This window comes from Penicillium cinerascens, assembly GCF_028974065.1.
Source record: "Penicillium cinerascens strain IBT 15544 chromosome Unknown contig_5_segment0_segment0, whole genome shotgun sequence".
Taxonomy (NCBI): Eukaryota; Fungi; Ascomycota; class Eurotiomycetes; order Eurotiales; family Aspergillaceae; genus Penicillium; species Penicillium cinerascens.
In genome coordinates, this window is record NW_026695294.1 from 1,065,479 (window position 1) to 1,091,238 (window position 25,760).

At 50.6% G+C, this 25,760-nt stretch overlaps 10 protein-coding genes across 10 annotated transcripts; 5 read left to right on the top strand and 5 right to left on the bottom strand.

Annotated features, from left to right (window-relative positions):
- Positions 1 to 419: 419 nt before the first annotated feature.
- N7498_004843 (non-ribosomal peptide synthetase) lies at positions 420 to 4,304 on the top strand (the record flags this gene model as incomplete). Its single annotated transcript, XM_058451905.1, has 1 exon — positions 420 to 4,304. One exon carries the CDS (start codon positions 420 to 422, stop codon positions 4,302 to 4,304), a length of 3,885 nt encoding a protein of 1,294 aa, XP_058308443.1.
- A 522-nt stretch (positions 4,305 to 4,826) lies between these two features.
- N7498_004844 (tellurite-resistance/dicarboxylate transporter family protein) lies at positions 4,827 to 6,002 on the top strand (the record flags this gene model as incomplete). The annotated part of the gene is made up of 1 exon (XM_058451906.1): positions 4,827 to 6,002. One exon carries the CDS (start codon positions 4,827 to 4,829, stop codon positions 6,000 to 6,002), a length of 1,176 nt encoding a protein of 391 aa, XP_058308444.1.
- Positions 6,003 to 6,376: 374 nt separating this feature from the next.
- N7498_004845 (uncharacterized protein) lies at positions 6,377 to 7,483 on the bottom strand (the record flags this gene model as incomplete). The annotated part of the gene is made up of 1 exon (XM_058451907.1): positions 6,377 to 7,483. The coding sequence occupies one exon, from the start codon at positions 7,481 to 7,483 to the stop codon at positions 6,377 to 6,379; it is 1,107 nt and encodes a 368-aa protein (XP_058308445.1).
- A 1,647-nt stretch (positions 7,484 to 9,130) lies between these two features.
- N7498_004846 (flavin-containing monooxygenase) lies at positions 9,131 to 11,227 on the top strand (the record flags this gene model as incomplete). The annotated part of the gene is made up of 8 exons (XM_058451908.1): positions 9,131 to 9,406; positions 9,463 to 9,728; positions 9,776 to 9,844; positions 9,902 to 10,159; positions 10,224 to 10,669; positions 10,717 to 10,804; positions 10,858 to 11,021; positions 11,094 to 11,227. 8 exons carry the CDS (start codon positions 9,131 to 9,133, stop codon positions 11,225 to 11,227), a joined length of 1,701 nt encoding a protein of 566 aa, XP_058308446.1.
- Positions 11,228 to 11,582: 355 nt separating this feature from the next.
- On the bottom strand, positions 11,583 to 13,497 carry N7498_004847 (glycerol:H+ symporter; the record flags this gene model as incomplete). The annotated part of the gene is made up of 3 exons (XM_058451909.1): positions 11,583 to 12,271; positions 12,305 to 12,539; positions 12,592 to 13,497. The coding sequence occupies 3 exons, from the start codon at positions 13,495 to 13,497 to the stop codon at positions 11,583 to 11,585; spliced, it is 1,830 nt and encodes a 609-aa protein (XP_058308447.1).
- A 1,771-nt stretch (positions 13,498 to 15,268) lies between these two features.
- Positions 15,269 to 15,746, bottom strand: N7498_004848 (uncharacterized protein; the record flags this gene model as incomplete). The annotated part of the gene is made up of 2 exons (XM_058451910.1): positions 15,269 to 15,532; positions 15,591 to 15,746. The coding sequence occupies 2 exons, from the start codon at positions 15,744 to 15,746 to the stop codon at positions 15,269 to 15,271; spliced, it is 420 nt and encodes a 139-aa protein (XP_058308448.1).
- Positions 15,747 to 16,829: 1,083 nt separating this feature from the next.
- Positions 16,830 to 18,290, bottom strand: N7498_004849 (NIF domain protein; the record flags this gene model as incomplete). Its single annotated transcript, XM_058451911.1, has 1 exon — positions 16,830 to 18,290. The coding sequence occupies one exon, from the start codon at positions 18,288 to 18,290 to the stop codon at positions 16,830 to 16,832; it is 1,461 nt and encodes a 486-aa protein (XP_058308449.1).
- Positions 18,291 to 19,115: 825 nt separating this feature from the next.
- Positions 19,116 to 20,226, top strand: rrp36 (putative pre-rRNA processing protein; the record flags this gene model as incomplete). Its single annotated transcript, XM_058451912.1, has 2 exons — positions 19,116 to 19,265; positions 19,321 to 20,226. The coding sequence occupies 2 exons, from the start codon at positions 19,116 to 19,118 to the stop codon at positions 20,224 to 20,226; spliced, it is 1,056 nt and encodes a 351-aa protein (XP_058308450.1).
- A 554-nt stretch (positions 20,227 to 20,780) lies between these two features.
- N7498_004851 (uncharacterized protein) lies at positions 20,781 to 22,174 on the bottom strand (the record flags this gene model as incomplete). The annotated part of the gene is made up of 2 exons (XM_058451913.1): positions 20,781 to 21,287; positions 21,326 to 22,174. The coding sequence occupies 2 exons, from the start codon at positions 22,172 to 22,174 to the stop codon at positions 20,781 to 20,783; spliced, it is 1,356 nt and encodes a 451-aa protein (XP_058308451.1).
- Positions 22,175 to 24,371: 2,197 nt separating this feature from the next.
- Positions 24,372 to 24,853, top strand: N7498_004852 (DNA-directed RNA polymerase core subunit RPC19; the record flags this gene model as incomplete). Its single annotated transcript, XM_058451914.1, has 2 exons — positions 24,372 to 24,482; positions 24,551 to 24,853. 2 exons carry the CDS (start codon positions 24,372 to 24,374, stop codon positions 24,851 to 24,853), a joined length of 414 nt encoding a protein of 137 aa, XP_058308452.1.
- Positions 24,854 to 25,760: the final 907 nt, after the last annotated feature.

Sequence of the window (25,760 nt, forward strand, 5' to 3'; positions counted from 1 at the left end):
AGGGGGCCCTCCGGCCAGATGTACTAGCAATGTACGGCTCTCAAAATATCCTGTAGAACTCTCATGATGACTCCAAATGCACTACTTTAGCTAGCTTATAGGGCTAGCAGAAGGCGGGCTTCCTGCTTAATACAATCTCGGCTTAGTTAGGTGCGATTTGGAGGCATAGTGGTAGATAGTAGGTAGAAGCAAGCGTCAGGACGTGATTATCTAGCTATGTGGTGGCTACTGGTTTGGCCAGGAGGCGTGCAAACTAGGGCACTAGGTCAAAAAAGCTAATCTCTTTTTGTCTAACATTAAAATACCTTCTGCAGATGGCGTCCTAGGTGGCGTCTTTCGAAAACAGGGGGATTTTCTAAGTATTTGCAGTTTAAACAGAGTTGCTCACCCCAGGATCTGGGTTAATCACCTGCCAAGCCATGGGGGAATCCGGACAGTATCAGCCATTGAGCACCGAGGAGCCAGAGCTACCTGGGCTAGCCATCTACGACTCCCAGCCGGCTGCTGCACCCCGAACGCTTATTGATATCCTGCACGACTCCTTCAAAGCCTATTTTCAGCATCCTGCCATTGACAATGGTCAGACGAGTCTTACCTATGGTCAGCTACAAGAAGAGATCGCCATTCACGTTGAAACACTACGAGCGTCTCAGATTGGTGTGGGCGATCGCGTGGGCATTCGCATGACTTCTGGGACCCTCGACCTCTACGTCAGTATCTTGGCAGTTTTAACTGCAGGAGCAGCATATGTCCCGGTCGATGTCGATGACCCGGATGAACGAGCAAATACAGTATGGGCTGAGGCCTGCGTGTGTGCAGTCTTGACCGACGGCCCACAATTGACAACCTACGCCTCTTTGGCTCAATCGAAATTCAAAAACCCTACCACAGATGACACGGCCTGGATCATTCATACTTCTGGGTCGACGGGCAAACCAAAGGGGGTAGCTGTCACGCATGGCAGTGCAGCTGCATTTGTCGACGCAGAGGCTCAGTTATTCCTACCAGACCGACCAATTCGCCCTGGTGACCGAGTCCTAGCCGGACTGTCGGTCGCTTTTGATGCATCATGTGAAGAAATGTGGCTAGCATGGCGGAATGGCGCCTGCCTCGTTCCAGCACCTCGCTCGTTGGTCAAGGCAGGCGTGGATCTAGGCGCTTTTTTGATTCAACAATCTATATCCGTCGTCTCAACAGTCCCGACTCTGGCAGCAATGTGGCCATCAGAAGCTCTACAAAAGGTTCGACTATTGATCCTGGGTGGGGAGGCCTGTCCCGCAGAGCTAGTCAGCCGTCTCTCAAGCAGTCGACGAACTATATGGAACACGTATGGCCCAACAGAAGCGACGGTAGTATCCTGCGCAACTCCCTTGATAGCCGGTCAATTGGTTCGTATTGGACTTCCGTTGGCTGGCTGGCAACTCGCTGTCGTAGGACTAGACGGCAAGCCTGTAGCGTGGGGTGAGACTGGGGAACTAGTCATTACCGGTGCCGGCTTGGCTCGCTATCTGGACATCGAGAAGGACAAGGTCAAATTTGCACCATTGTCATCCATCGGTTGGCCACGAGCATACTGGACCGGCGATTTGGTTCGTGCAGACCAACAGGGATTGGTTTTCATGGGTCGAAATGACGAGCAGGTCAAGTTAGGAGGCCGTCGTGTTGAGTTAGGTGAGATTGACGCCACCCTGATGATGCTTCCTGGCGTTAGGGCAGCTGCTAGCGCAATCCGTCGATGCGAGACGGGCCCACCGCTCCTCATTGGCTATATTGTTCGAGATATCGCTGCCAACAACGCCGATCGCGACTTTTTACGAGACCACTTGCCTGCAGCTTTGGTTCCTTTTTTGATCAATTTGAAGCAAATTCCTTTACGGACTTCCGGCAAGGTGGATCGTGAAGCGTTGCCGTGGCCGCCTCCATCAGTCGACCAAAGAGCATTCGAAGACAGCGCGGGCTGGTTAGCCAAACAGTGGCAGAATGTGCTCGGGATACCTATCCGGGACAACCACAGTTTTTTCGATATTGGCGGTACTAGCCTTGCAGCAGCACAGCTTGTCTCGTTGCTTCGTCGGCGATGCCCTGGCTTTTCGGTGGCAGACATTTACCAGCACTCAACCTTGTTCGAAATGGCCCATCGAGTGGATCAACTCACAAACACTCATCAAAGCATGCGAGTAGTAAAGCCAACTCCAACATGGACGGGATATGTCCAATTTGGGACCCTCCTGGTTTTGCTCGGCTTTGAGAGCTTCCGCTGGTTTGTCGTGCTGGGCCTTTTCAAAGCATCAGCCACCTTTTTCATGGGTCCACTTCCCTGGATCGAGGCACTCTTGATTCCAAATTGGGTCCTTTTAATATCTTGGATGCTTTTTGTAAACATGCCCGGCAGAGTAGTGACCGCAGCTACTGTGGGACGAATTCTTACGGCTGGCATCAGACCAGGCAATTACGATCGAGGCGGGTGGGTACATCTTCGACTGTGGGCAGCTGAACGATTTACAAGTATGAGTGGAATCAATCCCATCATCGGCACGCAGTGGTGTCGCCGCTACGCCTGGCTTCTTGGCTGTCAAGTGGACCCGAGTGCTCAAATCCATGCTCTACCGCCAATTACAGGCCTTGCCAGCTATGGGGCGTCTAGCGTTGTCGAACCGGATGCGGACATCACAGGGTACTGGGTGGATGGAGACATTTTGCGGATTGGGACCATTGAGATATCCACAGGCGCTCGAGTGAGTACCCGGGCCGTATTGCTTCCAGGAACCATAGTCGAGCCTTTTGCAGAAGTGCCGCCGGGTGTCTGCGTCGGTGGGACGGTCAAGAGCGGCAAGATCGTTCCTGGTGAGAGGTACACTGCCGAGCGAGATGGTGCCTGGGCAATGCTGCGTTACACCTTGACGCTGCTGCTAGTCGAAGCCTTACCAGCCATAGGTGCCATGCCCGCAGTGGCACTCTGTGCATATGTCTTGCGGAACCGCGAAGCCTTGGAAGGTTTGGTAGTTACTGTATTGATCCTGGCGGTACCCGTCACCGTGATGACTATTATCTCCTATGCGGCTCTGTTAACCGTCTTGATTCGATTTGCTGCACGGTACATGGCGCCTGGTATCTATTCCAGCCATGGTGTCCATGCCTGGGCTGCTTGGTTAACCCATCGACTCATGAACGACGCCCGAAATGGTCTCTTTCTCTTTTACGCCAGTTTGCTGACGCCGGTGTGGCTTCGCGTGCTGGGCGCTCGCATTGGTCAAGGAGTAGAAGCGTCAACTATAGTGGCACCACCATCACTCCTCCATGCAGACAGAGGGTCGTTTTTGGCCGATGATGTGATGCTGGCACCATTTGAGCTTCGGAGAGACAACCTTGTGCTGGGTATATCGTCGGTAGGACAGAGAGCATTTGTGGGCAACTCTGGAATTGTCGGGCCAGACCACTCTACTCCAGATGATTCGTTGGTTGGCGTCTTGGGAAGTGCTCCGCTTCCGTCGCAAATGCCCCCTGGTTCATCTTGGCTCGGACGACCAGCCATATCAATCCCTCGTCGTAGCGACGTCTTGGCCGACCCTAGGCTGACCTTCGACCCAACATTGAGACTGAAGATTGCGAGAGGCGCAGTCGAGTCGATGCGGGTCATTCCGTTGCTCATCTCGGCACTCTTGATAGAGTTAATTACGGCTGGTATAATTACAGCCCTGAACTATTGGGGCTTGACCATTGCGATCGTTGCAGGAGGGGTGTTGCTTTTCGCAGCAGGAGCTGCGGCGTGCCTGTTGGCAACAGCTGCCAAATGGGTGTTGACACCTAATGTTGCAGCTGGCCATCAGCACCCGCTATGGAGCTCGTTTGTGTGGCGGAATGAGCTAGCTTCGACCTTTGTTGAATCACTGGCACTGCCATGGATGCTTCGCCTGCTGTATGGGACCCCTCTATTGAACATGTGGCTGCGGACGATGGGAGCTGAAATTGGAAGAGGGGTTTGGTGCGAGACACATCGTTTCCCCGAGGCCGAACTAGTGAGTCTGGGAGACGGTGTCACGATCAATCGCCAATCCGTGTTGCAGACTCATCTGTTTCACGACCGACTGATGCGGCTGGACCAAGTGACATTAAAGGACGGAGCCACATTGGGGCCCGCTGCTATCCCCTTGCCTGGGACAATTATTGGATCCGGTACAACAATTGGTCCTCTTTCTCTGGTCATGCGAGGAGAGCAAGTTCCTGATGGCACTCGTTGGCTTGGGAACCCAATTTGGCCATGGGAAACTACGCCTAGGAGTACGCTGGATAGTTTTTCAATTTAGCATCATACATCATGCATCTGGTTGGTAGTTTTCCATCCAGTACCATCAGCGGTGAATCGAGGGAGAATAAGTGAATTTATGTTGATGTCAAGAGGTTGAAAGGCGCCAAGAGGCACGCGGGGAAAAGGTTCAAACAATCTCGGTGTATACTATTAGTCATTGGAAGCTTCTTGTGTTTTTCCTTAAGTAGTGGGCTCCGAGGATATAGCTATTCTTTTCTCGCTATAGACGGGGCCTATTACGAATTCCAGCACTAGAGCTACGCAACGGGTTCCTCTGCATAGTAGGTAGACCTGGCACTCACCCGGGCGCCCGCGTGGGAATTCGGGGCGTCCCTGTAGTGCCATCCGCCATTAAATTCCCCCTTAGCTACGGAGTACGCTCCGCCGCATAGCCACCCCTCGCGACCTTTTTCTACCCCCGGCCATCTGCAACCTCGCACCTCTTTGTTTCTTTTCATTCTTCGGAAATCAGCCATTTCCGCTCAGTTGAGACCCTGGCTTTAGTCCCCACGGAGTCGCTATGCCAGACGAAGAGCAGCATGAAGCCTCAACGAGGAACGCCGCTCGACCTGACAATGCGGAACCCAAAGACGAAAGGGCCAAGGAGGTCCGACTGCTCGATCGCTTCACATGGGCTAACTTCACCTGCACTCAGTCTACCGGCGGCGTGGCCATTCTCCTGTCCGAAACCCCCCATCAATTTCGCGGGCTGCAGACAGCCGGTGTTGTAGTCTTCATCCTCAACCTAGTTCTGTTCGTCCTCTTCACCACAGCCATTATCTGTCGGTTCGTAAAGAGACCTTCCAACTTCCGCAAATCTGTAACGAGCCCCCCGGAAGCCTACTTCACAGGCTCTCTATGGCTCTCGATGGCGACTATCATCATGTGCATGCAGCGTTTCGGTGTTCCTCACGCCGGTCCTTGGATCATCGTCGCCGTCCGGGTTCTCTTCTGGACCTATGCTGCTATCACCCTGGCGTATAGCATCGTTACCTTCGTCGTCATGTTTGTCGTTTGCCCCCTCAAGCCTGGCACCATGAGCCCACCAATGTTCCTGATGATTTATAACGCCATGCTGACCGGCACTGTCGCGTCGTCTATTGCAGCATATCAGCCGCTCTCACAACGAATGGCCATCATCGTTGCCGGCATTGCTTTTCAGGGCCTTGGGTGGATCTTGTGTACTTTGTTTCTTCCGCTCTTCATGGGCAACATGCTTATCAATGGTCTCGGCCCGGTAAACCAGAGACCCGGACTCTTTATATCCGTAGGTTCATCAGGATACACCATTGTGGCTCTCATTGGGTGCGCCAAGGTGATCCCCGACGGATACGGATACTTTGCGAAGCACCCTACTGCTTCAGAAACCCTGAACGTCATGGCATTGTGGATAGGCATATTTCTCTGGCTCTTCACATTCTGGCTTTTCGCGATTGCGCTGGTCGCTCATTTGCCCATTATGATTTCCAAATACGGCAATAATATGTCGCAGTCACAGATGAGTTTCACACTTCCTTGGTGGGCCATTATCTTCCCCAATGTTGGCTTCACAATGGCCACGATTCGCATTGGCCAGGAGCTGGAATCCAACGCCATAGCTTGGGTGGCAACAGTCATGACTATGCTAGTCTTTGCGGCATGGCTTATGGACTTATTCCTGCATCTAAAGTCTATATTTCAAAGACGCATCATGTAAAAAATGTTCGCAAATAGACAATGCATTTCGTGCCAGAGTACCTTCAGTGCTTCATGCTCCAAATCGGGCCAAGTGATCGTATATGATTTGCTCTTACAGTGGCGACCAGTGGGCGAATTTTATGCGAGGTCGCACAGGAGAGCATCTCCTAATAAACAGCCCGGGCTGGGACAATAGAAACTTGAATATGGACTCATTTCAGAATAATCGTAATGTAAGATAACTAGAATTTCCATCCGAAACATAGGAACATTTCCCCTTGTTGAAGAGAGAGAACAGCGCAAATAGCATTTCCCCTTTGTTGAAAAGAGAGAAACTGTTCAGTATCCCTTCACCTGCAATCCTACTGGCTCGTGTAGGTCGTCACCAGCCTTCTAGGACTCGAGAACCGAAGGGATATCGATACACTTGGGGAACAGCTCGATCGAGCGCTGGCTCCACCAAGGGTTCTTCGCGGCGATCGAGATCAAGTCTCTCCCCTCCACGTCGGAGTATTTCCCTAGGTAATACGCAATATAAATTGTAAAAAAGTGCGTAAAGAAGAACTTTTTGAAGAAATTGTCCTGGTCAATGTCGATATTGACAAATTCGATGTTACGGTTCTGAGGGACTTCCTTTCTACCGAACAGCCCTTCCAGGGTCTGGATCTTATTCCGCGTGTAGTCGTCGGCATTGGAGTCGCAGAAGGTGACGATGGCCTGCTTGTTGGCCGGGTCGGAATAGGCAGCCACTTCGGTGTGGGAGAATTCGTGCAGGAGGTTTCTGTGAGTCGGCACCATGGCGATTTCGTTGAAAAACATGGTTGTCTGCTTGAGGAGGGTGACGTACCAGTCCGCCGTGCTCAGCAGGACGATCCGGCTCCCCCTCAGCTTCTCGGCAATGGCCTCTGCTCGCTTGAGGGTTTCCTCGTGGAACTCGGCTTTCAGGAACTTGACCGAGTCCTCGAGCTCGGATTGATATGAGGACTTTGTGATCTTCAGCTTGTGGAAGAGATCGAGGAATATCGAGAAGAACTGCTGGACGTGATAGAGAGGGTATTCACGGTCGGCATGCCTTAGCTTATACTGGATCAGCGAGGTGCCGTGCTCCTTGCACAGATCGGCAATCTTCCCGCCTCCAGATAGAACGATCAGGTTTCTGTTTCCTGTCATCTTTCGCATGGTCTCGAAGAACAGGCACGGCTCGACCGACCAGCCGCTATAGCAGACGATGATCGTCAGCGTGGAGTCGTCTTTCAGGGTATCTCTGTCGATAAACCAGTCGCTGTCGTAGTCGTTAACGACTTGGACGTGTATCGGGATGTGCTCCGTTAGAAAGAATCCCTTGACGATGTCGGACACCACCGAGGAGCATCCCATCCCATAGAAGACAATCCTCTTGAACTGCCTGGACTCGATCTTCTTACGCAGACTGTTGTCCAGTCCACCTAGGTCGTACTCGTGGCCCCATAGTATGCTTTCGAAGAGAGGATCGCCGAGCATTTGCTCGAGACGCTCTAAGCGTGGCTGCATTACTGCTTCTTGATTCTGGAACGTGGTCTTGAATGAGAAAAGCCCAAGGTAAGGGGCTTATCAATGGTATATAACAGGTTATAATAGTTTAGCCTGTCTCTGTAGTCGAAAAGATTGCACCTTGTACAGCGGATATAGCAGTATAGCGATGGAGGAGAGAGATCAGGAACTTGAAATCTCAATAAGGAGTCTATCTGGGGTTCTCATACAATTATATAGGCATATTTGATCCCTCGCCTTATTCTCAATGACCTGTAGTATGCCTTAGTCAGAAGGTGCCTGTGAACGCGGAGTTCACATGCGTGTACTAATGGTATTTTTGGGATGATGGAAGGATTCTCCTTGGCACGTTAAAGCCAAGCTCTTGGTATAGCTGTCATCACCCATCCGCCACTCGCGACAAACAAGTCTCAGACCATCGGCCCTTCCGCAACTCCAGACTTTGCCATCGCTCGCACCCTCGACCAATCGGCCTCTAGTATCTCGACTGGCCTCGCTATTACGATGATCACGCACCGAGAATCTCGCCGATTTCCACATCCAGCCCCTCGAGCCGTACCGCCAATACTACCCCGGTGATATCGTGGAGGGTCTCATGATACTAACTGTCGCCAAGCATACGTATCACGCATATTAATATTGCTCTATATGGCTTTTTCCGCATATTCAAGAGCCCTAGTGCTCACTTGACTGCGCAATAATTGCCTCTCCCTCTCTATCGAAATTCCTCATACGAGGCCATGCATATCTACCTATTTAAGGGACCAATAGATAAATATCTCATATGATGGTGTATTCTGCTATACTATGCCGCCACATCCGAACCCTGCATATTCTCCGCCCTAAATAGCTAGCCAGAGCATAGATTGCCCGGCTAGCTACGGACACATCTGCCTGCCTATTAGACCTGGCACTGACCCTCAATTTGGACCCGCCAAGACGCCAAGAAGGGTCCGAATTTTGACCTTGGACCTCTTAGGTAATAATTTAAAGTATAAATGGGCCTTAGTAGGTAATTTTCTGCTTATAAAGGGTCTTTTATACACGCTTATGCAAAGAGGAACTCTCAATGAGGGTCCCTTGGTGGGTGGAGAGTGCCGACCTTGGACCCTCCGGCCAGGTCTGCTGTGATGGACCAATAGAAATCTATCCTTATCGTCAGCTGTCATGCACATCTACCTATTAAGGAACCAATAGATAAATATCTCATAAAAAAACCATTTATTCAGCTACACTACGCCGCCATATCCCGAACCCCGCATATTCACCTCCCGGCGACGTTTGACGGCAACCCACTGCCGTTATTCCGGGCCATTCACGCGTGCAGGCGGACAGCGCTAGCGGCGATAAGGCTCCACCCTGGCCCGTGCCGCCCGAGGAACAGACAGCGCCACCCCGCTATATTGATTGGATCACGTTCGGATACCCTCTTCCTTGCAGTATAAACATAGTCAGACGTAATACCATTGTCTGTTTTACACCAAATATAGCTACATGAGCCATTTCCCGCATTTTTCTGTCCCAACTCTGCATTTTACTCTTTTTTCTCTCCTACACTTTCAACTAAAGCCAACCCCAAGTCCCAGTGAAACTCTCAACCTCGCCATAGAGACTAGAATGGAGCCTGAAGTTGATCAACGCTCTCTAGAGGCGTCCAAGTTGGCGTTGAATCCTTTCCGCGATGCGAATAATTGGGTTCCTTTATTGCAAGAGCCCGCATACAAACCTCGACGCATACGTATTGTGTGTGTCGGGGCCGGGTACTCCGGTCTGATGACAGCATACGAGGTTAAATACAATAAGGCTCTTGAAGGCTTTATCGATTTGACCATCTATGACAAGAATGAAGATGTTGGTGGAACATGGCTGGAGAATAGATATCCTGGAGTTGCAGTGCGTCGTTCGATGGTAGACTCAACAGCCTTATTAGCTGACGTTTGAGAGCTTAGTGCGATGTTCCCGCGCATATATACACCTTCCCTTTTGAGCCCAACCCGGACTGGTCTACATTTTACGCTTCAGGCCCCGAGATCTGGTCCTATATAAAGAGAACATCAGATAAATATGGTCTAGCTGAACATGTCCAACTTCAATCGAAAGTAGTCCAAGCGACCTGGGACGAGTCTTCGAGTAAGTGGCGTCTCAAGATTCGACAAGACGGTGAAGAAAAAGAAGACGAATGTAACATATTGATCGACGGGTCGGGCTTCTTGAAGTATGAACAAAGCAACCATTGAGGTTTCATAAAACTAATCTTACTAGTAACTGGAAATGGCCTGGTATCGAGGGTCTTCATGATTTCAAAGGGGAGCTTATTCATACTGCAAATTGGTGTGTCTCTCTGCCTTCGTGTCGATATACGTCATTGGTCTAATAAAAGTGATCTAGGAACCCTTCTATCAATGTGGCCGGCAAGAAAGTCGCGGTGATTGGCAACGGCGCTTCCGCTATCCAAGTGCTCCCGCAGCTGCAGAAGACCGCATCTCGGTTAACCAACTACATCCGTTCCCCTACATGGATATTTTCTAATCATGCGGCTGAGCTTACAAAAGACGGAACCAATTTTGCATTCACCGAAGAAGAGAAGAAGGGGTTTCGTGATAACCCTGCCTCGCTCTTTAAGCTTCGTCAGGAGATCGAGCGCAGGTACGTCAACACTTTCCGGCGGCAGCATAACGATTCTTTTCCAATCGTAGTAACTTCAATATAGTGAAGACAACTTCTTCAAAGTCTTCTTCAAGGATTCGGCAGCTCAAAGAGCTGCTCTTGCGCAGGCACATGCATCGATGCGAGAGCGGCTCGGGAACGATGAAGAGCTCTGCGACAAGCTGATTCCACACTATGAGCTTGGATGCCGACGCGCAACGCCGGGCGATGGGTATCTCGAGGCTCTACGTGAGAAAAATGCAAGGGTCAATGTCAATCCAATAGTCCAAATTACAGAATCTGGGATTCAAACAACCCATGAGCACACCAAATTCGATATCATCGTCTGCGCAACTGGATTCGACGTTAGTTACCGCCCCTCATGGACCGTGCAAGGGCGGAATGGACATCAACTCAATCTCGCATGGAGTGACTCACCAGAAGCATATTTTGGGATCGCAGCGGCCAACACTCCAAACTATTTCATCTTCAATGGTCCCAATAGTCCCGGTAAGCGTCCCCTCGTTAGTGAAAGGCAGATCACTAACGGCCGGTAGTGGGTCATGGCTCTCTCCTAGAGAGCGTATTCTACGTGGCGAAATGGATATTGAAGTGGTGTCGGAAGATGGCTACGGAAGATATCAAGTATATTTCGGATTCTGTTTGTGTGATTGTAAAACCTGCTGACATTGTCATAGGTCAATTTGTGTGAAACAAGAAGCTCTGGATGACTATAACACATATTCGCAAGAATTTCTCAAGGGCATGGTGTGGTCTGGGTCATGCCAAAGTTGGTACAAGAATGGTAAGTCAGATGGGCGCGTTACCGCTCTGTACGCTGGAAGCCGGCTTCAGTTTAGAGGTATGACAAGATGAACTCCTAACTGTGAAATAAGAAAACCTTATGTTTGCTAATGCAAAGAATTCACGTCAGAAATTCTGGAAAGTTTTAGGACGGAGGATTTTGACATCGAATATGGATCAGTGAATAGATTTCGCTTCATGGGCAACGGAAGGACACTAAGAGAGGCAAGAGGAGAAGACTTGTCGTACCGTATGGAAAATTGAAGCCTGGTCTCTAATAATCTGGGAAGTCCGAGAGTGCTGGAAACACGACGGGAAGTCCCACCGGTTATTAAAACGTCGAGTCTTACTGTAATAGACAAGATGCCGCTGGTGTTTTACAGTAATAAGGCTAATCCAACGAGCTTAGGGTTGAACCTGCTAGTATTGCATTGTTTCCTAATACTATGACTGATTCCCCAAGAGCAAGGGGGATCAGGGCGTAGCTAGTTACAGATATCCTTGGTGCAGCTATTGCCTGAATAACTAGATATTCCAGTCCAAGAGGCAACCTCCGTAGGGCATGTGTGGCGCTATACGGCGCCACTGCGCCGTAGCCGTACGAATCGTATTCCGACACTTAGCATTTCAGATTGATCCCCTGCCTCTTCTCCCCTTCCCTGTGTTCAAACATAATCTGCGCGCTTATAAAAAGGCACATCACAGCCGCCGTGACGAAGCCGGCATTAGACCAGCCTGCGAAGATGCCTTTGACCATCTCTTTGACATCATCGACACCCATTACGAAACCTACGAGGCTTGCGACCATCATCATAAGGATGTTGCCCACTGCCCCGATGCCACAAAGGACCCTGAACGTCTTTGGCCAGTCCTTCCACTTGCGTCTTGGGAAGATAATTATAGCGATCACCTCAGGCAAGATGAACAAAGTGGTTAGCCAACCCCACGCTAGCAGACGCAGGTTGATGTCGTGCCAAAGGGCGATGAAGGTGAATACTGCCAGGAAATTCACCATGGTTCTGACCTTGCTATCTCCGTTACCGCCAAGAGGAATGTAGATATACCGGACAATCCACCTATTCAGGCTTCGATGCCAGCCACGCCAAAATGCTAGTGTCGAATAATTGTCAGACATACATCTGACCATGTTTTCTGGCACGTCAAGTCCATCGACCAAGGTCCACAGTCGGAAGAAACGCCAAGGGATAAGCAGCTTCAGCCAGACGGCGTGCAGGTTGAAATATCCAAGCATGGCGAGCTGGTAGGGAGTATACTGTGTCCATGAAGGCGAACTCTTGATTATCGCCACTGCTTAAGAGTAATGCAGAACCAGTTCCATACAAAGGAGGGCGATGAGGAAGCGCAGGCCGTAGAGAGAGGTCCTGACCGTGGTTGTGGTCGGCAGACAACTTCGTGATTGAAAGACGAAGTCGTTGAAACTCAAAATCGGACCAGCAAGGTAAAGAGGTGAGTATAGCGTATAGGCAAAGTAAGTTTTGAGGTTAAAGTCCCGTAAAGCGGCGCCATATGAGACTCGATCGCGTTCGCTATGGATCAAAGCGGCTTCATGCTTATTCTGAGGTTGAATTAGCGATTATCGTCGAGGCTTGCATGAATTCAATACTGACCTCGATTAAATTCGAGCTACCCTCTGCTTGAGCCCAATAGTAGTCCAAATTGAATGAGATCAGGCGTAATATTGAGATTTTAAAGAGCACCTCCCACCGAGGGATGAGACCACTGTAGCTGTCGATTTTTGCACCAATATCTTGCGCAGCCTTCACATCCGGCAATAAAACCCGAGCGATCATGGCGAAGGGGTATCCGCGGCAAAAGTCGTTCGCGAACAGAATACCAAAATTGAAGACCCAGGTGGCGACAGGCACGTGGCTTCTGGAAAGCCGTGTCGCAATCTTGAAGTTGGTATAGAAGATCAGAAAAACTTTTGCTGCCGAAACGCCATGCAGCACCATGAGAAAGATAATCCCGAAGCCAAAATCAAAAGAGGTCCGATGTTGCAGTCTGGCATCTGCAACGGCCAACGGGGATGGGTCATGGCAAAGACTAGTGTTGCTGCCATCCAGAAACTTGTAATTGTCAATTCGCCAGAATATGCCATACAGCTTGCGAAACAATGGATGCAGTATAAGAAGGGTTATCAGGTAAGGGAGGTTGTCCCGAAAATTAGCGTACTGTTCGTCAGAATTGTCAATCTGGCGACCAGGGATCCAGCCCGGAGACAATATCTTCGAGAAAGAGTCCCAGTCAGGACTTCCCGGCTTCGATATGTCATAGACCTGCTTCACCATCGTCGGAACAACGATGACGAAGACAAGATAATAGATACAGTACTCGATTGTCCACCATTTAGATGGATTCGTGCCGGGTAAGGGTGAACGCTTGTCTAGCTTTGGAGCAGAAATTCTGAAAGGGTCACTTGCAGAGCTCTGAGACGCTGTAGTCGATCTTGCAAAGCGCGTATCAAGGGTTTCCAAGGAGTAGAGCGACTTCAAAAAGTTAATCAGCCACTGCATCGTGCTATACTGGGCCGATAACTTCGTATCAGCGGATTTGAGAAACATATATTTCTATAGTATGTCTAGAGTCTGCTGAGTGTAGAATACATCGTGTTCCTTTCAACGAGGCTCGGAGATATTTTCAGAATTGTCCCGTGATTCACAAATCCTAACGTTAGTCCGTAAGATAAGCAACCAATGGGGTGATCTCGACGTTGTAACAGTATGGTATTTTTTCATCTATGCAGGGGAGTGTAAGTGAAGATTGTGTGTGGCGAGAAGATCAAGCCGTACAGTACAGTAAAGGAGTTAAATGGGGGGAACTTCGCAGGTTGTTAGGATTTCCCCCTTTGTTTGGCCTTCGTGCATGGAAGATTCTATCAGATTATAATAATGAACAATCCGTACTTACTAAACACTACAATACAACCTGACATGGATTATCCCAGGAATGGCTAAATTTAGACGCGTGTTTCAAGCTAATATGCGGGGTGAGCATGCCCGACTAGGCTCCTCTGTGGCATCTACTATCTTGAGTATATGATTTACACTCCTTCTGATTATGAAGATACCTACCGACCTGCACTGCCTGTTTTCTAGGAACGAACACCTTCGTATGCTTCCACCCTTGGTTATCTTGACCTTGAATGCCCCCGAAGAACGTTATTCTCCCCTGCAATCATCACGATCCAGCCGCTTACTTTGAAATAAAAATAGAATAAAAGCCCCCACCAAAAGAGGCTAATTCGTTTCCATTTACCGCTCCCTAATTTCAGCAGAACCTTCACTCTTTAAGCATCAACTCTTTACTTCAATCCTGCCTTTTCACAACGCATCCAACATTCGCCACGGCACGTAGTTTGATTTTCAGTGAGCGCTAAGCCCAGAGCCTCCGACGGCGATTCGTCATCCCCTGGTGGAGTGCAATCTTAGCCTGTTTTAGGATGGCGCCTATAAATAATATACGCGCAATTGTGGAACTTAGATAGGTGCCCTTGACTATCATGTATTTCATTTTTCCAAGAGCTCCTGTGTGCAACTTGACGCATTGTTTTTTCCCCCTTTATTCGCTTCGATTCGGTATTTTACATACTCTAGCTGTGCCCAGCAATTCTAGCTGCGTCCAAGTAATCTCATGCGCCAACAGTCCTCTTTCGATGACCGGTGGCATTATTGGAATCATAACTTTTGCATACGCAATTTTCCTTACGGTTATTTTCTACGCAAATGGGTTAGCCAGTGCAGGGAATGACTTGGAAAGGTCTAAGAGGGGGCTAGAGCGAGAGGGAACTTCTGAAGCTCGGAAAGAAACTCCTGGAAAATTGCCGGCCAATGATTCCCAAGGAGTTTATGCCTGGCTTTAATCTTTGTCTGTCCGAGGCCCATGATTCTGTCGCCCTTCTACAGTAGAATTTGAAAACAGTTTACCCCTCGGACACACTGGCTTTCTTTCCCAGCGCCCATTCAGATCGCGCTAGACTAGATTCGGCCAGTCAAAGTCCCCACTATTCGTTTCTTGATGTATTTCTGGTAGATCACCAGAATTACCGCAATTACAGGTTCCGGCAGAGGGCAGACCATACTTGCCGTAACGCCCCGTAGCCATGCACGCTTCAATATTTGTGTTCGGGGAAAAGTCTTTCGTTGGAACTGTAGTTCAGGTCCAGACGGACTCTAGTAATAACGGAAATATGGCATTCTTAGATCACGTATTAACCGAGCTGTCTATTTCTGCTGATTGCTGCTTTCTGAGATGCTTAGTGCTCGCCTCATGCTTGTCGCTAAAGATTCAGGACTGAGCAGCCTTTCGTTGCGCCTCGTACATAGCATTTATAATCTCATCATACCGCTCTAGGTCATCATAGGAGACAATGATGAATTTTGAGCCTTTTTCTTTTCCATCACCAAGATCACCCTGATCCCAATGAAATCGCAGCATACCAAACTTCTTCATAAGGTCTTTTTGCTTTGCAGAGTCATGCTGCCTGAGAACATTGAAAAATGCATCTTTTTTGTTGAGGTAATCCTGGTAGCTGTCCAAAAAATAAGGGACCTAAACAACTTCCTGTTAATCCTACAGAATCGTCTTGAATCTTGCTCAATATACATACGTTCTTGCGAGCCCAGTCATCAAAAGAGTCAGTGTCCATTGAATACTCTTTTTGTTCCTCATAGCTTTCCTTCGCGTTCACCTTGTCCGAGGCGGCTTTTGTTGCTGATTCAGTCCATTCTTTTCTGGTCAAGTTGACAATAGCTTCGGTGGACATAGTGTCGATATATGGGTAGGCAAATAATATGATGTAACTAAGGTCTTCAGGAGTAGAAATTTTTTGGTGGACACAAACAACCCTAGTGAAAAGACTTTACTTATAGTCACATTTAGTAACGTGATCAATGAGCTCATTTTTGATGCAATCTTATATATGAGGGATGAGTCGGGGCAGATCAGGCAGCGACGCATTCCCACCTTGTGGTTCGCGCGGTCCAGGGGTGGGGAAATGGAGGGGGATCGACTTTGGTTGACCCGTCTACGGAGTAGAGAAGTGTTTGTTCCACTGCGTGGCTAGCTGAACGCAGCACATCACCTCCGAATTAAGCACTAGTGCTCTCGCTCCAGATAGCCTGAGCGTTACACTTCTGCACCTCTTTCATGTTAAATCTTGATACTGCTACAGTATTATCGGGAATATCGGGTATCTATCTATATCAGGACCAAGGAAAGCTAGACCAAGCGGAGCAGATATACCAGCGGGCGCTAGCTGGGATATTGCCCCCATAGTTCCCGGCACGACTGTGAGGGTCTCACGTATACGTAGATGTGAACGGTATGCTCAAGATGGATAATCAAGATCAAAGAAAGCTATAGTCGACTCTAGATACAAGACGTAATGCGAGGAAGCGAGAAAATGACAGCTTCCTCGCGTTCAGGGGAACCCAGATAATTCTCTCACGGTGACCACCACACGTTAGTGGTCATTTCACTCAAGCTCTCGGCATACATTTGACATTCTTGATGTATATTTACGTTTCTCTACTCAATGGGACCCACCTGGGCGCCAACGTGATGGCAATTAATGCATTGCATGCAAATGATTCTCGAATATTCACGGCAAAAGGTGATACTGGGACACGGAGGTAGCGTGTGTAGATGCTATCAAAGATGGCCCGTTGCTGAATACTCGGCCAGAAGCCTAAATGGATTCACGAAAGCTAACCTGGGGGGCTTGAGGGCAATGTGGCAAGAATATAAGCCCCATATCCTATAAAACTCCCAAAACACCTACTCCTTAAGAATATAAAACGTTCAACTCTAGATAGAACAAAACCCTGGGTATCACAACGCACTTCATTCATTGTCTCGGAAACCCGAGCCCTTCTTCTAATCGGTCCAATAACGAGTTATCAGAACCGGACTCAGACGCGGATGATGGAGAGCGCGGGCGTGGATCCATTGGGACTTGAGAGCCAGGCGCTGTCTCGATTGAGTTGATGACAGGATCGGCGGCCGGATTGATAAGTCCAGGGTCGTAGTTCGTGTCTGTAGTCTCTGTTGTCTCCACGATGCCATGGGACCGGAAGTTATAGCGGGGACCAGTGGATTCGGGGCTGGGTTCGGTTGGCTCAGGGGCCCCTTTGCCCTTCTTTGACTTGTTCTTCTTCTTTTTCTTCTTCTTCTTGCTGGGTTCGGGGTTGGGCACGGGATTGGGGTTGACAGTGGAGAGTATGTTCTCATTGTCAACGGGAGCTGCTTCGGCTTCGGCATTGGCCTGCGGAACACTGGTCTCCTCGTCGATTTTGGCTTGTGCCTTCCTTAATGCTGCGTTCTTCCTGCGCTCATTCCTGGTGAGGCGTGTTTTTTGTTTCTTTTCCGGTTCCGTATTCAATTCAGTCTGCGCAGGAATGTCCTGTGCCTGTTCCCTGGCGCGAGCCTGCTCGGCGGAGGGGATTTGACGTAGACTGACTCCACCGTCCTCATCGTCATATACCTCGACGGGACAAGTTTCTTCGAGAGAGGGCAGGTGTATATTCAAGATCGAGCGCTTCTCTTTCGTCGCTTGCTCATTCCACACGCGGAATACTTTGCTCACGTCGTCGTGGTGTGAGAGGTAGTCGAGGCGAGCGAGAACTTTCGTAAAGAGCGTTGAGTCGTTGGTGGCGGGATCATTGGTGAATTCGGGGATTTCGAGGATGTTATATGGTTCGCTGAGAGCTTTGAGTTTGCTGTCGTCGATAAGGACCGTGTTGCTTTGGTCCCAACGGTGACCCTCGGAGAATGTGCTATCCGCGGGATTGTTGCCTGGGTATGTAGCTTGGACCTCGGGACTTGCCCATACTTTGTGCAGCTCCTTGTACACTTGCAGCTTGGAGTTGTACTGTACACTCGTGAGGCCGAATCTGTCTCGTCCCCACTGCGCCACAAGACCTTTTTCTTTTTCGCCGGGGAACAGTCTCTCGCAAATGGCCTTCACCGTCTGAGGTTTTGAGCTGGACCAGACCATCACGGAGTGTTTCCTTGTTAATACCTCAAGGAACTCGTTCAGACCTGCACGTCGTGTGAAGCTAGGTGGTAACCGCTTGTGTTTTCGTAAGATGAGAGCGCCGTTCAGGTCGAGAATGATCAGGAGGGGTCTCGGCGAATTACGCCTTCGCGGTGGGTTTGACGCTCTCTCCATGTACTTTTTCTCCGGGACTGGTATCGTCACTGGTGGTGTTCCAGACCTTTGCCTCTGGCGCATTGACATATGAGGAGGGGTTGCCATGGTGCTCATCGGCTGGGCACCCTGGAACGGAAGAATGGCGTTGAAGGGCATCATGGGAGATTGAGGAGGGGGATGCCCATTACGGGGTTGAAGAACCCCGGGTTGAGAAAAGGCATTGGCGGTGCCGAAATGCCATTCTCGAGAATGTTCGAGGGATACCAACATGGGCCACTGAATGTACCGAAATTAGGCGGAAGAGGCCCAGACGGCAATTGAGAGACAGGTGTATTTCGTTGATTGGGGTGGTTCACGTTTTTATCCGAATTCTCCTCATTTCGTCCGTTGTAATATGGATCAGACGATATATGGTCGAAAGGCGCATGGTGCGATGATGCATTGGCTGGCGCATTATGCTGCCCCGCGCCCTGATAATTATAGCGCCACGACGGCCTACCCTCTCCGTTCATGGCACCCATAGGAACATTCACGGTATTCTGCGTAGCGGCATATTGGGGTCCGTGAGGCCCTCGATCTGGCGGCGCAGGGAGCCCAGCGGCTTCTGCCGCGCGCTTGAGTCTTTTTGTTCGAGGCAGCTTGACCGTTGTACAATCAGACCGATTATAAGAATTAGAGACCGAAGGGGAAGACTATCAATCAGACATTAGTAACCGTAAATCCGAAGAAACCGCAACGTAAAACGGAGAATCGCGCACCTGGCCGCTAACTCGACAGTACGGGGTTGCGTACGTCGGACGAGAGAGCGAAATGCACGGTAGAGCAGGCCGAGTCCAGCGCGACATTGAAGACCGCTGTTGATGCGCAATCGCGGAAAAAAAATACCTAATCAGCCCGTTATCGCGCTCACCGCCTGCCTTGGCAATATTTTTCTTTTCGCGGCTTCTGGGCTGGTTTGCACCGGTCCAACTACAACTCAAGATGGCTATTACTGATATGCTAAACCGCCGTGTGCGGGCAAGGCCTGCTGAAGAATATGATGTCTACTCTGAGCAGTCTGACGTCGCCGAGGAGGGCTCTCAGAATGAGGGTGAAGATGGAGAATCCGACGCCGATTCACAATCTCAAGACGTACGATATTTGCCTATCATTTTACAAGTCCTTGGCTAATCGATTACAATAACAGTCAGAAAACTCCGATGCCTCGGAAGATGATGCCTCCGGAAACGACGAAAGCAGCGCTGCCGAAGAAGAATTCTCGGACGAAGGCGACGACGACATCAAAGCCTCACTAAGCAACATTTCATTCGGCGCCCTCGCCAAAGCCCAAGCCTCCATGGGCTCTAAAAAACGCAAAGAAAAATCCTCCAAAGAAGACACGGCCTCGCCGCTCGACGACATCCGTGCCCGGATCCTCGAAGCCCGCGAACAAAAGCGCCTAGCCGCCGGCAAATCTGACAAAGAAAGCAAAACAAGCAAGGAAAAGAAAGCCGCGCGCGCAAACAAGCACGCACCAATGGAACAGTCCTCCAAGCGCGCGGTCTCCCGCAAACGCACGATCGTCGAACCGCCAGCACACGCCAAAGCCCGAGACCCGCGGTTCGACGCCGCCGTCATGGGACACAGCGGCGGAGGCAAGAACCCTGAACTCGCAAACAAAGCATACGCATTCCTGGACGATTACCGCGCGTCAGAACTGAAAGATCTAAAGGCAGAGATGGGGCGGACGAAGAACCCAGACCAGAAAGAAGCGCTGAAGAAGCAGATTCGATCCCTGGCGGATCGAATGCGGAGTATGGAGAACCGGAAGAGAGAGAGGACTGTGCAGACGGAACACAAGCAGAAAGAGAAGCAGATGCTGCGGGAGGGCAAGAAGAGTACGCCGTACTTCCTGAAGAAGTCGGATTTGAAGAAACAGGTTATGCAGAAGAAGTATGAGGAGATGGGATCTAGGGATCGGGCCAAGGCTTTGGAGCGCAGGAGGAAGAAGATGGCCTCGAAGGAGAGGAAGGAGATGCCCTGGGAGAGGCGTGGCATGGAGGATTCTGGATTTGGCGGTGGCGGACCTCCCAAGCGTAGACGACTTGATTAGATACCCAATCTCGCAGTTATATGTGCTAGAATTGAACGGGTTCAAAGATCCTAGATTATGTGAATACTACATTAAGCTGAGGCGTATAGCGACCTTCCCTTGGAAACGAAATTGGTAGAAAAAGAACCGGGTTCACAAATGCTAAGTCCCTCAAAATAAACGTCCAGAAAGGTATATAGGTCAACAGCAACATGAGAAAACCGCCAAACGCCGAACAAGATCAATGCAAGAGGTGCCAAAGCCGTTTTCCTTCGCCCGGTCCTGGGCGCAACACTGTCGTGCCGTAGATGAGATATAAACATCAATGTCGTAGGTGACTCAAATCATCAAGATGAGTGCGAGAATAGAGGTATTATGCTCGAGAGCCCATTGAATAGGTGCTTCGGGCTGAGGACATTCGGGCGGAAACATGCCAGCCGCTCCGGTATTCTTCTGTTATGCAGGGCATGGTGCTCCGTATTTGACAGGGTCCTTGCACAGGCCTAACCATACATCTCTTTTCTGCCAGGCCTGTGCGAGAAGTTTTGTTTCTTCCAGCGTGCTGTGACTTTATTTCACGAGTGGAATAGATCCCAAGCCCGAGCGCAAAGACCGAGGAATTCTTCCTTCTTTCGCCGCTGGGTTTCTGGTGAATCTCTCCCAGCACCGAAGGGGCCTTGAGGCACTGCATTGAAGCCTGGATTCGTAGCAGGATTGGGCCGGTGATGATTAGGGCCGTGGCCCAACGGCGGGCTCCCGTTGTCGGTCTCATACTCGCTTCGCGGGCGACGTCGCGAGGTCGTATCCGTGGAACCAAAACCGAACGTAGGAGCCAGGGGTGCACTGGGAGGCATTCCCTCGCTGACTAGAGGGGCTGTTTTGGGAGCAGCATGGATAGTCTGAGGTGAGGGCGGGGTGGGTGGTTGGTGGCCTCCATAGTGCACGATCCGAGGAAGCAGTTCTTCCCGTCCACCTGACATGTCCTGTACCGCCTCTTCGGCTGAACGGTACTCACGAGGTCGACTGGGGGTGTGAGACATGCTGCCGGGAAGTCCAGGAGAGGGCATGGGGGCCAGGTTGGACTGCGAAGAGTTGTTGCTCGAGGTATTCGGGTACAGACCGGAACGGTTGGGATCGCGATCCCGTGGACCCAATGCGTCCTGTCCAAAAACGTCGGAGAGGGGGGAAGGCGGTTGTTTGTCTGGGTGGCCGGGAGCTGGTGCATGTGCGAGGTCGAGCCTAGAGTCGGGCTCTGGTTGACGACGTGCCGTGTCAATGGCTGGGGCTGGTATCGGCCGGTGAACGTCTGGTTCAGCGGAGCGGACTGAATCACGCGCTCGTTGGCGAACTGCGACGCAGAGGGAGGAACAATCGATAGACCTGGAGGAGCTCGGCGCTTAGAACCGCTCTTGGGCATGCCCATGAAGCCCGACTCGGAAGGCTTGGTTCCGTCGGGACCCTCATCCTTGGCTGACTTTTGTAGTCGCGCCTCGATTATTAATCGCTGCTGATCGCGTACTGACAAACTCCGCTGAAGCTGCTCCCGCATGATCGGATCGTGGGTTTGGAAGCCCGGCGACAGGCACGCCAGGCCGACGTCCTGCATACGGACTCCATCACGGGCGGTCATAGGCCCGTTCGGAGGGCGCACCTGAAGACCGCTCGAGGACGGAAGACTGGTCGAGAGGTCCAACTTGCGCGGTCGGGGCCGACTACTCCCCATGCGCGGTGACGAAGGCGGCTCCTTCTTGACGGTTATTCTAGCACCCGTGCTGCCAGAGGGAGACGAGGGATCTTTGTTCTCGGGGGTGCCTTTAGAGGCACCATCTTGCGAGCTGATAGACATACGAGAGGGAGAGGAATTCGCGGGGGCGGGAGGAGCCAAGGTCGGGCAGTTCTTCGGGCTGGGATCGCGGGTGGTATGTGATGAGGACAACGGGGCCACCGCGGGTGCAACTGCGGTCGACATGGCGGAAAAAGACCGGGCGCAAAAAACACCCTGAGTACCTAAGTAGGTATACTCGAGATGGGAACGACGAGAAGAGCCCCCGGGACTTAGAAGTGGAGCATGAACGAGTGTGTATGAGCGAGGCTCAAAGAGTCCGCGAGAGAGATCGTCGAGCCTGGATAAGACTCAGGGAGCAAAGAAAAAGTCAAGAGGGGGTAGGAAGTAGGAGGGTGGCTGGATAGCAAGAAGCCTCAAAAAAAAAAAAAGACCGGACGAAATGTACAGGGGTCAAGTCCGGGATCGAGAAGGGGGGAAAAGTGTGTGAGATGTGAGGTGTGAGGGGGAAGTAGAGGTACATGAAACACCCGGCAATTCATGAGCACCGAGAAGTACCAGATACGTGGAGTCTAAAGTTCAGGTGGATCAGCACTCAAACACAGGCTGCACAGGCGGCGTCCGGCTGAGACACAGCGTGTTTCTTCTCTGCGACCAGTGTTTCCACTTCCCTGAGCACGAGCCACTTGGTTCGTCCTGTCACCTGAAATCCATGAGCTGGAGATATCAGGGGCTCTAATCCACCCGGACCCGGACTTTTACTACCGTATTTAGGACTCTTTTGTTTGGCCCCCAACACTAACCAACCTGGCCACGGACCACCTTGACGCTGGTGACTGGACGCCATCCGGCGTTCTGATCTGCACACTGGACTTGGAGTGTCTTAACCCCCATCCTAGGATCCCGATCTGCGCCTATCCCCGACCGATCCCGTCACATCGTGACAGCGACTCACGGTGCCGCATGTGTCAAAGGCGGCACCACCGGCGCTTATACGGGTAAGGGGGGTGGGGGTGCGTCGAGAACGCAGTACACACCACACCCCGGACCCAGGAACACGCACTGCATGGCCCCCGTGTGGATCACCGTGTGGTCCAGGTCGTGGCTAGTTCTAATCACTGATGCACGGAACCCTTTGCCGACCGCACACTAGCCCTGTGCCCTGAAGTAAAATCTCAGGCCGGCAGTGCATTTTGCCTCGTCATTGGCTCATGGGCTCAGGTCAAGGTGTTCGTGTTCGAGAGTGCACAGATCTCTCAAACAGAAATGGAAACATAATGGCGGAAGTTCTCCGTAGAAGGTGTCTACTACTGGGACTTGGCGTTTCCCCGGCATTTCCTTTTTGGGCCTGGGCACCGACTTAACTTGACGAGATAAGATTCTGACCCGCGCATCCGAGAATTATTTAATTTCGGGCTGCGGAGTTTGGGCCTGGTGGACAGACTATTGTTTTAGTCTTTTAGCGTTCCTTTGGTCGATTCTTCATTAGCATGGTACCGGGTGATTATTACGAGCCCGTCCTTCACACGTCAAGGTCGTCAAGGTTCATAGCTCAACAAAGGTGCTGGCTTCTACTCCCATCTTTCACTTCGGAGATTAAACCTGCTTTTCCAGCTCTGAGTCCCCGATTCCCCAATTCCCCGCGACCGATCTCAGTCTTGGCGTTGCGAGCTCATCAAATTTCTCCCGCCGTATACCTCGCAAGCCACTTTGCTCACCAGAGCCAGTCACAAGCCTCAATTGACGTCTAATTTTTCGTTCTCTTTTCGAAGCCTCATAAATCTATCAAATTAGCGACTGATAGCGTAAGACCTGTCAAGAACTAAGATATTGCGGCAAGTGTCAAAAACGCCACCAATATACAACCAATATTCTCCGAACCAGCAAGGAAGGTAGCTTTTCCAAACCTGACCGAGGCGTGTATGTAAGCCGTCAATAATCATTGGATCTGCTCTTCGCATCTCCCACGAACCATCTGTAACTTCCTGTCGTGGCACATGGTATCAAGTCAATTCCCTACATCCCTGCAGTCTCTGCACGTCATGAATGACAACCTTGGCCGTCAATAATATAACGATGTGCCACAGACTCAAATATCAATTTTCTAATTGTTGCGCAAATGATTATAGTGTAGCTTGGAATATAGTCGTAAGTGGCAGGCGGTGAACCGTCTATCGATAACGCACTTTTTTTCGAGATCGTCGAGAAGTCTTTGCGGGCATTGCATTGCTTCTGTTCTTGCTCCCACTTCTTACCACGCCCTTAAATACACTCGACTCGATCACCTCCTGTCCCAGACAATACCTTCCCGGCGCGCTGCTCTCACACCATCGCCACGACCAAGAACCCCAACCGCAGACCCCAACGTAATACCCTTGACACCATGCCGGGCTCCATCCACGACCAAGAACCCCAAGAAAACGACCAGTCTATGATGGACGCCGAGCCAGAGGTCACCGACCCCATCCTGCTAGACGAGAAGCGTATCATCGTGGTTCGTATCCCCGCCAACAAGACTCAACCTTGCGCAAGTGAATCACAGCTCTAATTATACCCCACCAGCTCCCCGGCTCCTCCGAGACTGCCGCCTCATTCCAGTTCGAGGGCGAGGGCCACACCATGGGCAACGCCCTGCGCTACGCCATTATGAAGAACCCCGCCGTTGAGTTCTGTGGTTACACCATTCCCCACCCCTCCGACGCAAAGATGCACCTTCGTATCCAGACTACCGATTCCACTACTGCTTTGGAAGCTCTGGAGAAGGGTTTTAATGATCTCATGGATCTGTGTGATGTTGTTACCGAGAAGTTCACTGCTTCTCGGGACCAGTTCAATGCTGAGAGTGGTAACCGCATGGAGGCGTGATCTTGAGGTGGTTATTTGCATTTGTCTTGGGTTTGACTGGCGTTTTGGGTTGAGCTTAGATTTTAACGTGATGTTAAGTATCCTTTCCTAAGGATCGATGCCTTTGCCGTGGTACAGGAGTGTGATTTGATGGCAGAAATACATATACACTCAATTTCAATTCCTGGGACCGGCGTAGATGGCAGAGCCTGCCGGTCTGGACATCCCACGGCCAGTATAACTGCGGTGTCCCAGTAATGTATAACCTATGCGGTCACTTCAAGATGTTCCGAGCTCGGCTGCTCCTTATCTTTCTTGACCTCCACCTTCTGGAACGATGCCTCCGTCGTCCTAGCCCGTTCCTCATCTGTCGCATTGTACCAATTCAATGCAACATGAGCTTCGCCACCGAACACGGTCCTAATCTCCTCAGGGGTCCGGCCCTTGGTTTCAGGGAATAAAAAGTAAATCACAGCAATATAAAACAGAGAGGGCACAATAAGGACCAATAAAACTTCCACCCAAGATAGCCAATGCAACAGGCGCGCCCACAAGAATCACCTCTGACGAAAGATAGAACGAAGATATACCCAACGCCACACCCTACGTGCGTAGATGATTCGGAAAGATCTCCGCAACGTAGATATACTGCGTCGCATCCATGAAGAAACACCACTAGAAAATATAGAAGAAAGCAAAGAGCACTGCGACTCGTAGTCCGGAGACGCTATCAGTTCCAAGGTACTCGGCGGGCAAAGCACATAGGAAAATCAGCGAGACCACGCAGCCAATAGATCCGATTAGCAGGAATACCAACCCATACGGGTACCGTAATATATGTTTTGTGCATTCAGAATCCTGTTTCAATGTTCATGAAGAGCAAAAACAAAATATACCTCCGAAACCCAAGCCACAAACAAAAACGATG